Source organism: Daucus carota, chromosome 3, assembly GCF_001625215.2.
Source record: "Daucus carota subsp. sativus chromosome 3, DH1 v3.0, whole genome shotgun sequence".
NCBI lineage: Eukaryota > Viridiplantae > Streptophyta > Magnoliopsida > Apiales > Apiaceae > Daucus > Daucus carota.
This window is the reverse complement of record NC_030383.2, coordinates 21,094,047-21,104,604: the sequence shown is the minus strand read 5'-3', so window position 1 is coordinate 21,104,604 and position 10,558 is coordinate 21,094,047. Positions and strand designations below refer to the sequence as shown.

The window sequence follows — 10,558 nt, the reverse complement described above, 5'->3', positions numbered from 1 at the left end:
GGTTGAAAACAACTTGTAGCTTCATTTTCGGTTGTTTAAAATTAGAATGAACTCGTAGTTTCATTCTTGACTCGTTTGAGCCCGGAAACGACTTGCTGCTTCATTATTGGCTAGTTTGAAGTTGGAAACAACTTGTAGCTTCATTCCAGACTCATTTGAAGTTGAAAACAACTTGTAGCTTCATTTTCGGTTGTTTAAAATTAGAATCAACTTGTAGTTTCATTCTTGACTCGTTTGAGCCCGGAAAAAACTTGTTGCTTTATTATTGCCTAGATTGAAGTTGGAAACAACTTGTAGCTTCATTCCAGACTCGTTTGAAGTTGAAAACAACTGTAGCTTCATTTTCGGTTGTTTAAAATTAGAATGAACTTGTAGTTTCATTCATGACTCGTTGGAGCCCGGAAACAACTTGTTGCTTCATTATTGGCTAGATTGAAGTTGGAAACAACTTGTAGCTTCATTCCAGACTCGTTTGAAGTTGAAAACAACTTGTAGCTTCATTTTCGGTTGTTTAAAATTAGAATCAACTTGTAGTTTCATTCTTGACTCGTTTGAGCCCGGAAACAACTTGTGGCTTTATTATTGGCTAGATTGAAGTTGGAAACAACTTGTATCTTCATTCAGACTCGTTTGAGGTTGAAAACAACTTGTAGCTTCATTTTCGGTTGTTTAAAATTAGAATGAACTCGTAGTTTCATTCTTGACTCGTTTGAGCCCGGAAACGACTTGCTGCTTCATTATTGGCTAGTTTGAAGTTGGAAACAACTTGTAGCTTCATTCCAGACTCATTTGAAGTTGAAAACAACTTGTAGCTTCATTTTCGGTTGTTTAAAATTAGAATCAACTTGTAGTTTCATTCTTGACTCGTTTGACCCCGGAAACGACTTGCTGCTTCATTATTGGCTTGTTTGAAGTTGGAAACAACTTGTAGCTTCATTCCAGACTCGTTTTAAGTTGAAAACAACTTGTAGCTTCATTTTCGGTTGTTTAAAATTAGAATCAACTTGTAGTTTCATTCTTGACTCGTTTGAGCCCGGAAACAACTTGTTGCTTTATTATTGGCTAGATTGAAGTTGGAAACAACTTGTAGCTTCATTCCAGACTCATTTGAAGTTGAAAACAACTTGTAGCTTCATTTTCGGTTGTTTAAAATTAGAATCAACTTGTAGTTTCATTCTTGACTCGTTTGAGCCCGGAAAAAACTTGTTGCTTTATTATTGCCTCGATTGAAGTTCGAAACAACTTGTAGCTTCATTCCAGACTCGTTTGAAGTTGAAAACAACTGTAGCTTCATTTTCGGTTGTTTAAAATTAGAATGAACTTGTAGTTTCATTCATGACTCGTTGGAGCCCGGAAACAACTTGTTGCTTCATTATTGGCTAGATTGAAGTTGGAAACAACTTGTAGCTTCATTCCAGACTCGTTTGAAGTTGAAAACAACTTGTAGCTTCATTTTCGGTTGTTTAAAATTAGAATCAACTTGTAGTTTCATTCTTGACTCGTTTGAGCCCGGAAACAACTTGTGGCTTTATTATTGGCTAGATTGAAGTTGGAAACAACTTGTATCTTCATTCAGACTCGTTTGAGGTTGAAAACAACTTGTAGCTTCATTTTCGGTTGTTTAAAATTAGAATCAACTTGTAGTTTCATTCTTGACTCGTTTGACCCCGGAAACGACTTGCTGCTTCATTATTGGCTTGTTTGAAGTTGGAAACAACTTGTAGCTTCATTCCAGACTCGTTTTAAGTTGAAAACAACTTGTAGCTTCATTTTCGGTTGTTTAAAATTAGAATCAACTTGTAGTTTCATTCTTGACTCGTTTGAGCCCGGAAACAACTTGTTGCTTTATTATTGGCTAGATTGAAGTTGGAAACAACTTGTAGCTTCATTCCAGACTCATTTGAAGTTGAAAACAACTTGTAGCTTCATTTCCGGTTGTTTAAAATTAGAATCAACTTGTAGTTTCATTTTTGACTCGTTTGAGCCCGGAAAAAACTTGTTGCTTTATTATTGCCTAGATTGAAGTTTGAAACAACTTGTAGCTTCATTCCAGATTCGTTTGAAGTTGAAAACAACTGTAGCTTCATTTTCGGTTGTTTAAAATTAGAATGAACTTGTAGTTTCATTCATGACTCGTTGGAGCCCGGAAACAACTTCACTATACCATAGATTGCCTTTAGCAACCACTCAAATAAAATTTTCCTTAAAATCGTTGCTATTGAAAAATTAAAAACAGTCTATTGCAATGGGGAAAAAAACGTTACAATAGAATCAAATTTTCGTTAAAAAATTTGAAAGGGCTGTAGAAACAAAGGTCTTTTGCAACGTCACAACCAGGCGTTGCAATAGATGAGATTTTTGGGGCCAAAAATATTGGCGGGCCAAGGAAAGTAGTAGTGGCGGGATAATGAAATATTAGAATTGCCCGGGTTAATTAAAAAAACAAACACAAAAATAGAAAAAGAGAAAGTATACACACACACTACCACTGCAGACTCGTTTATACTATTAACAGAGAGAGAAAGCAGAGAGAGGAAGAAAATACAAGAAGGTGCGAAAGAGAGAAGCAGAGAGAGGAAGAAAGGCGCGCGTGTGAGAGAGAAGTCGAAGGCAAAGCTCTGTCTATTCAGGTACACACCCCGTGTCTCTGTTTCTCTCTATGATAAATTAGGTATATATGTGTTTAATTAGGTGTGTATATATGTTTAATTGATTGTGTATATGTGTTTAATGGTGTATATGTTTGTTGTTAATTAGGGGTTTAAATGGGTTTAGGTTTATTTGCTTGCATGTTCTGATTTTCTCAATTTAGGGTTCAGATTATGTTGATACATGGGTTTCTTGTTCTCTGATTTTGTGCTTTGTTAGATGGTTTTGTATATATTTTAATTTAGATATTTTATATGTAATAAAATCGATTATTGGGGTTTAAATGGGTTTAGTGGGCTCTAAACAGTGGGGTTATTCTAGAGGGATTTAGTAATGTTTATAGGAGTTTCTTAACTTGATGCTTGTTTCTATTCAAACTTGTGTAGAAATTCAGTGATGATGAACTGGACATTACTTCCAAAGTATAGTGAAGAATATATAAAAGGGGTCAAAGATTTTGTGTCGAATGGTATGGCAAATTTTGGCGTAGGAACTGAACTTAGGTGCCCGTGTAAGAAATGTACTAATCGCTTCTGGCACTCGCGAGATGTCGTCTATGAGCATCTTATATGCCAGGGGCCATATCCAGAGTTTGTGAACTGGATATATGAGATTTCAACGGCAAAATTTAAAAAAAGCACTGGAATTAGTGATGATATGGACTGTGATACGGGGGGGTTTGGTTTGGGAGAAGATTTTGATGATATGGTCCTTAATCGACATAAAAATAGTATTGATACCGGTGTTAAAAATCAGATGAACAAAGAAGCAATGAATTTCTATAGGCTTGTCGAGGAGGGTAAACAACCTTTGTATCCGGGCTCCAAAACCTTTACTCGTTTAGGTTTTATAGTTAAGCTTTACATGTTGAAGTGCACTTGTGGATTTACGGAGTCAGCGTTTAGTGCAATACTTGAGTTGATAAAGGAGGCCTTCCCCGAGTCAAATTTGCCCCCTTCGTTTAGTGCTGCAAAGGGAATAATTAAAGAATTAGGCCTTGATTATGAGAAGATTCACGCATGTCCCAATGACTGTATGTTATATTGGGACAAAGATAAAAAGGAAAATAATTGCAAAGTGTGTGGAGTTTCAAGATGGAAATCTGTAGAAAGTGATAAGGCTGCTGTTTTAGAAAATAATGATAGGAAAACCTATAAAGTCCCTGCCAAGGTCTTGAGATACTTTCCATTAAAACCAAGATTGCAGAGAATGTTCTTGTGTAAAGAATATTCACAGCTCATGACATGGCATTCAACATGCCGAACAATCGATGGAAAGTTAAGACATCCAGCCGATGCCAAGGCCTGGAAGTCTATGGATGCAAGTCATCCAAATTTTTCTCAAGAGGCTCGAAATGTGAGGCTGGGATTAGCGGCAGATGGGTTTAATCCGTACCGAACGATGAGTATATCTCATAGTACTTGGCCAGTGATGCTAGTTAACTATAATTTACCACCGTGGTTGATTATGAAACCTGAAAACATAATTCTTTCCACTCTGATCCCTGGTCCGATACAGCCTGGTAATGAAATAGATGTGTATTTGCAGCCGCTTATAGCTGAGTTAAAAGAATTGTGGGATGTTGGTATACAAACTTATGATGCCCACTGTAATAACACATTTACCTTGCGCGCGAGCCTATTATGGACTATAAGTGATTTCCCGGGGTATGGGGTTTTATCAGGTTGGACCACAAAGGGATACCTTTGCTGTCCCGAATGTCATTATGAGACCTCATCTGTATATTTGAAGCACAGCCGTAAAGTTTGCTACATGAACCACAGAAAATTCCTACCTCCTGATCACAAGCTTAGGTTTGACACGAAGAGATTTAATGGGGAAGTAGAAACAGGCCTCTGTCCCAAACCTTTAACTGGAAAGCTCATTGAAAATCTTTTGGCTGAATTTAGGAATAATTTTGGAAAGCAAAAAGGCAAGAAGAAAGATGGAGACTGTCCTTGGAAAAAAAAGTCGATATTTTTTGAGTTACCCTATTGGAGTGATAATTTAGTTAGGCATAATCTAGATGTGATGCACATAGAGAAAAACATTGTTGATAAAATATTAGGAACTTTGTTAAATATTGGGGGCAAGACAAAGGACAATCTAAATGCTCGTCTCGATTTGCAAGAGATGGGCATTCGTAAGGTTCTTCATCCTGTTAAATCAGCAGATAATAGTCACTTTGAAATCAGTGCTGCATGTTTTGACATGACCAAAAAAGAAAAAGAAGACTTTTGTTCAGTGTTGATGAATGCCAGATTGCCTTATGGATGTGCATCTAATATAAGCCGCTGTGTGCAATTGAATGAAAGAAAAATAAGTGGTTATAAAAGTCATGATGCACATTTCATTCTCCAATACTTACTTCAATTTGCTGCAATAAAAACTTTAAAACCAGAGGTCGCGATACCGTTGATACGACTAGGTTCCTTCTTTAGGGGAATATGTGGTAAAGTTATACAGTTGGATGATGTGGAGAAGCTGCAGAAAGAAATAATTGAAATATTGTGCCAGCTTGAAACAATCTTTCCCCCTGCGTTCTTTGACATTATGGTTCATCTGCCAATTCATTTATGTAAAGAAATTGAATTTGGAGGACCTGTGCACCTTCGATGGATGTTTGGGATTGAAAGGTATTTGAGTAAATTGAAGTCTTACGTTCGTAATAGGAGCAAACCAGAAGGATGCATAGCTGAAGGGTATATGGTTGAAGAATGCCTGACTTTTTGTTCTAGATTTCTAACCGATGATAGTAAAAAAACAAAGTCAGATGTTGGAGGTCACATTGGTTCAAGGAGAAACAAAGATGGAAAGCCTATACATTTGGCAGAAAAAGTATGGATTAATGCTCATCGCTATGTATTATTCAACTGTGGCAACATGGAAATAGAGAAGCTTATCGAGTAATGTCTCTTCTCCCTAGTTTTTATTAATTTTTCTAAGTAGTTTATAATACTAGCATCTTTAACTATTTAAAATTTCTTCTAATTGCAGGGAACATCGTTCTTTATACGATAATCAAATGAAGTCAAAGTTGTATAAAAGGGAAAGAGACCACAAAAAGGAATTTTACATCTGGCTGAAGGATCAAGTTGAAAAAAATGAGGGATATTCATCTGAATTATTAGGTTTAGCGAAGGGGCCTCAACGAGCAGCTAGACGATTCACTGGTTATGTAGTGAATGGATTAAGATTCCATACAAAAAAAAGGGATGGAAAGTGTACGACACAGAATAGTGGTGTACATTTGATGGCCCTGACTACTAGTTTTTCTAGTACAAAAGACAAAAACCCCATAGTCGGAGAGGTTAGTTATTATGGAGCCATAGAAGAAATTATCGAGGTTGATTATTGGGGAGCTTTGAGTGTTGTCTTGTTTAGGTGTATTTGGTACCAAAAAGATAAAGACTGTCATGGGTTGACAAGGGTGAATTTTAACAAAATTTATCAAAAAGAAGACCCATTTGTTTTAGCTACGCAGGTTCAGCAAGTTTTCTACATTCAAGATTGTTCTGAAAAGAATTTATATTTTGTTGTGAGAAGACTACCGAGGGACTACAATGATATTGAAGAAGAAACTGATCCATTACTTGAAGAAGCTGTTAATGCAGATATGTATCAAGAACTGGAATTTCCTATAAATACACTTCCTGATGATAACAGTTGGTATAGAGATGATGTGCCGAAACGACAAATTCTGAATACACCAAATGAAGTGGAAGAAAATGATGAAATCTGCGAATAAGACTTGTTCATCTATTGTATTTCAATTATGTCGACTCTGTTCCTTGTACTCTGGCAGAATATTATTGTCAAATTATAATTACCTTGTTATTTGCTTCAATAAGTGTGTTAGTTATATGCTTTCATGTACATTTTATTTGTTTCTAATTGTTTCTTACGAGCTTTCTAGTTGTTTTTTATGTAGCGTATTTATCCATCTAATAAACCATACTCCTAACCTTATTTTTGTTATGTATATTTTCAGGATGGCGGATTACTTTTTTCTCAGGTTCTACCACAAAGGACAATTTGTAAAAAACAAATACTTGTGTGGAAAATGCACCAAAATTCCAGTTGGTGTAGATGTTGACACATTTTCCTTTTCCGTGCTTATGGAATACGTGAAGGATGATCTCGGATACACTGAAATAGGAGGGATTTATGTCAAAAAACAAGGGGGTGGTTGGAAAATTGTCTCCTCTGATGCCGACATTGGTGAGATTCTTCAGGGTATCCTAGAAGGATGTCACTTAGATTTTTATATTGACAATGTTGTTGACAAGGCAATTGAGCCTGCGAAGCAAATGCAGCCTCATGTGATCATCAGGCCGAGGCCAAATTTTAATGAAGGTAGTTATATTCCTTTCTCCTGAAATATTTGGTGCGAGTCTCGATATCATTACTTGTTGTCATTTATTGATTTACAAGTGTATTTCTAATGATTAATAATGCTACTTTAGGTAAGGAACAATTTAAGCGAAAGTATGTGACAATAGAAACGCTACAAAAGGATCAAAAGAACAAGAAAAAAGGAGCTGATGGAGACTTGGATTTGGTTTGTACTAAAGAGGTTGAATCTGCAATTCCAATTGAAGGGAATGAGATCAACGAGAAGAAAAAAGATGCTGATGATGGAGACTTGCATTTGGTTGGTACTGAAAAGGCTCAGTCTGCAATTCCAACTAAAGGAGCCGATGAGGAATTGAACTTGGTAGCTACTGATCAGAAGGAGGAATATGCAGCACAGTCTCCGGGACAGAGCAAAAAGAAGAAATTTACTAAAAAGGCTAGTTAATTTCTAACAAATTAATTTTCACATATCTGCATATATGGTGATTAATTTATTAATTATGTGTGCTTTATTTAGGACATTCTTGCTGATTTTGAAGAAAAAAGGAAAAAGAGGGTTGCAGAAAATAATCAAATGTTGGAAAACCTGAGAATAAATAAACTGAAAGCTGAACTTGAAGCTAAAAAAGAAAAAAAGAAGAAGATACTTGATGGTAACGTATCAGACTTGGAATTTGATCGGGACTATGTCTCCGGACATGATAGCCTGCCTAGTAGCGAAGACGAGCAACCGGCGAAGGTGCGTATAATTTATTTAAAGATTAATTGAGGTAGTGCAGTTAACATGCTATCATTTTAATATATATATATATATATATATATGAACTGTAATTTTTTAGCGGACAAAAAAAGCTCCAAAAGTGAAGGTTGCTAGCAGAACACCCACAACACGTTCCCAAACTGTCAAAAAAATTGCTGAGACTCAAAAGGTGCATTTTTCCTTCATTTTAAGTTCAATTCTCCTCCGTTTTTATTTATGTTTTATTGCATTTTATGTATGCTCAAATTTTGGCAAAATTATTGCAAGGTTGATGCTGAAGTAATACCACCTCCCCCGCCACTACCTGCTGGTCTTCAAGAGTTGAATCAGATAAAGAGGGCATACAGTAATGATGGAGTTGGAACAATGGAGGCATATCTGAAGCTGAAAGAGAGTGAGAAACAATTAAAAGCTGGAAATGGACAGGGGAATGATGGTGATAAACAACCAACTGATGGTAATAATATTACCACAGTTCCAACTGATGAGGGTATGTATCGAACCTTAATTAGTTTATGCTAGATACATCAGCCATATATGTATATATACACATTGGTAATTTTGTATAATAATGTTGTCTAAAAAAATTTAAATATGAAGGCGAAACTAAAATTGCAAGGCGCAGAGGCCCTACTAAGATGAATTCTGTTTTCACAAGAAGATTAGAAGACAGACCAGAGTTGACCCTGAATCATGAGTTGCAGCCAGTGCATGAAAATAGTAAAATAAGATCGGAATTTGGTAGTTTCTTGGGGACAATTGGAAGACAATGTGTGCCCCTAGATTATGTGAACTGGAGCCGAGTTCCCGAAGGAGAGAAGAATGGCTGGTGGGAGTTTGTCAAGGTAAAAACAACACATACACACTACATTCCTATTTATAATCTATTTTATTGTGTATAACAGCTCGTATATATATAATCTATTTTATTGTGTATAATCTGTAGACAAAGTATATCATTCCAGAGGAGGTAAAAGATTGGGTTCTAAAGACCATCTGTGATGCATGGAGGATGCACAAAAGCCGTTTTAAGGCAGAATACTATTCAAAATATGACAATGATGAGGAAAGGCTAAGAAATCGGCCGCAGTCCATTCCTTTGGAAAAATTCAAGATTTTGCTACAATATTGGGGCCATGAAAAAATCAAATCTACTGCTGCAAAGAATTCAAACAACCGAAGAAAGGTCATTGACACACACACTGCTGGCCGTAAATCCTTTGCACAGATTGGAAATGAAATGGTATGGTCGTGGATACTAATTATCATGTTTTGCAATTATTTTGTCTATCAATCCTACTTGTTAATATTTTGTTCATTTTATGATAGAAAAAGAACCAGTCGACCCCTGATACACCTACAAAGGCGGATATATATCCTAAAACGCGCCAAGGTCATGATAAGAAGGTTAGGAATAATATTTTTATAAATTATTGAAATTACTTCTGTCATAAGATTATTATGAATGTTGAATATGTACATGCTGCAATATTGGGGCCATTGTATACACTAATATCTTTACATATTTTGATTTTTGTAGACTGAAAAGGACACTGAGAAGGACAATGAAAAGGACAATGAAAAGGACAATGACAAAGAAACTGAGAAAGACAATGAGGCTGAAGAAGCAGCAAATACAAAAGAAATAGATTTTCAGGCTCATGGACCAAATTGGCTTGTTGGGAGGACTGGTAGAACAAGGAAAACAGTCAACAATCAACAGCGTCAAAGCAAAAAGGCTGAAGAATTGGCAAGCCTAAGGAAGGAGATAGCTGCTGAGATGGAGGATAAGTTGAACAAAAAGCTAAAGAGAATCCTTGGACATTTGGCTGAGAAAAATCCATCGCTCCATATAGATGTGGATGAAATATGTGCATGCTGCGAGAGTGAACATGAGCCGGAGACTGATAGCGAAGCTGCTGATGATTCTTGATCATCAGTAGTAGTATATATATCTATGTTCAAGACTTAATTAATTAGCCTATTTTGATAATGTAAGAAGTTTGATGCAAATGTTCTAGCTAGACTTAAAATCTGTTTTTTGATCAGTCACAATGGTACTGATATTGTTTGTGGTAGTCTAGGACTTGCTTCTGGCATGAGCTTGTGGTTGGTAACAGTCTAAGTACTGTTTTGAATTTGTTGGTGTTGAACCATTAAATTGGTGGATTGATATATTTATGAAATGGTCATGTCCATTTTTTTTTATTCATAATGTTGCAATATGTCATTATAATGTTGCCTTAGAGGTTGTTTTTTATATTATAATTCACTAAAATAACAATACATTAGGACCAAAATTTGTTGCCACAGGTGCTCTATGGCAATGTTTAAATCAAAATAAAGTGTTGCAAATTTTGTTGCAATAATAGAACAAACTACAGCAATGATTTAAATTGCATTGCTATAGAGAAAAACTTGTTGCAATATGTGGCTCTGGCAATGAATTGAACATGTTGCAATACAAGGGTTAATTCATTGCAAAAAGGGCCCTATGGCAACGGGGGCAAACTTAACGGTCGAATTTTTGAAAATTGTTGCAATAGAGGCTATTGCAATGCTTTTTTATAATATAGCAACTATTTTTAGGGGTTGCTAAATGCAATCTATGGTATAGTGCTTGTTGCTTCATTATTGGCTAGATTGAAGTTGGAAACAACTTGTAGCTTCATTCCAGACTCGTTTGAAGTTGAAAACAACTTGTAGCTTCATTTTCGGTTGTTTAAAATTAGAATCGACTTGTAGTTTCATTCTTGACTCGTTTGAGCCCGGAAACAACTTGTGGCTTTATTA

The 10,558-nt window shown here is 36.0% G+C and overlaps 3 protein-coding genes across 3 annotated transcripts; all 3 read left to right on the top strand.

Moving 5' to 3' along the window:
- The first annotated feature begins 3,045 nt into the window (after positions 1-3,045).
- On the top strand, positions 3,046-6,397 carry LOC108203221 (uncharacterized). The gene is made up of 2 exons (XM_064089863.1): positions 3,046-5,555; positions 5,647-6,397. Exons 1-2 carry the CDS (start codon positions 3,046-3,048, stop codon positions 6,395-6,397), a joined length of 3,261 nt encoding a protein of 1,086 aa, XP_063945933.1.
- A 244-nt stretch (positions 6,398-6,641) lies between these two features.
- LOC135151416 (uncharacterized) lies at positions 6,642-8,739 on the top strand. Its single transcript, XM_064089862.1, has 7 exons — positions 6,642-7,005; positions 7,116-7,441; positions 7,523-7,744; positions 7,845-7,934; positions 8,033-8,255; positions 8,366-8,610; positions 8,731-8,739. The coding sequence occupies exons 1-7, from the start codon at positions 6,642-6,644 to the stop codon at positions 8,737-8,739; spliced, it is 1,479 nt and encodes a 492-aa protein (XP_063945932.1).
- A 32-nt stretch (positions 8,740-8,771) lies between these two features.
- On the top strand, positions 8,772-9,957 carry LOC135151048 (uncharacterized). Its single transcript, XM_064088536.1, has 3 exons — positions 8,772-9,008; positions 9,095-9,172; positions 9,306-9,957. The coding sequence occupies exons 1-3, from the start codon at positions 8,778-8,780 to the stop codon at positions 9,696-9,698; spliced, it is 702 nt and encodes a 233-aa protein (XP_063944606.1). The 5' UTR covers positions 8,772-8,777; the 3' UTR covers positions 9,699-9,957.
- The last annotated feature ends 601 nt before the right edge of the window (positions 9,958-10,558 follow it).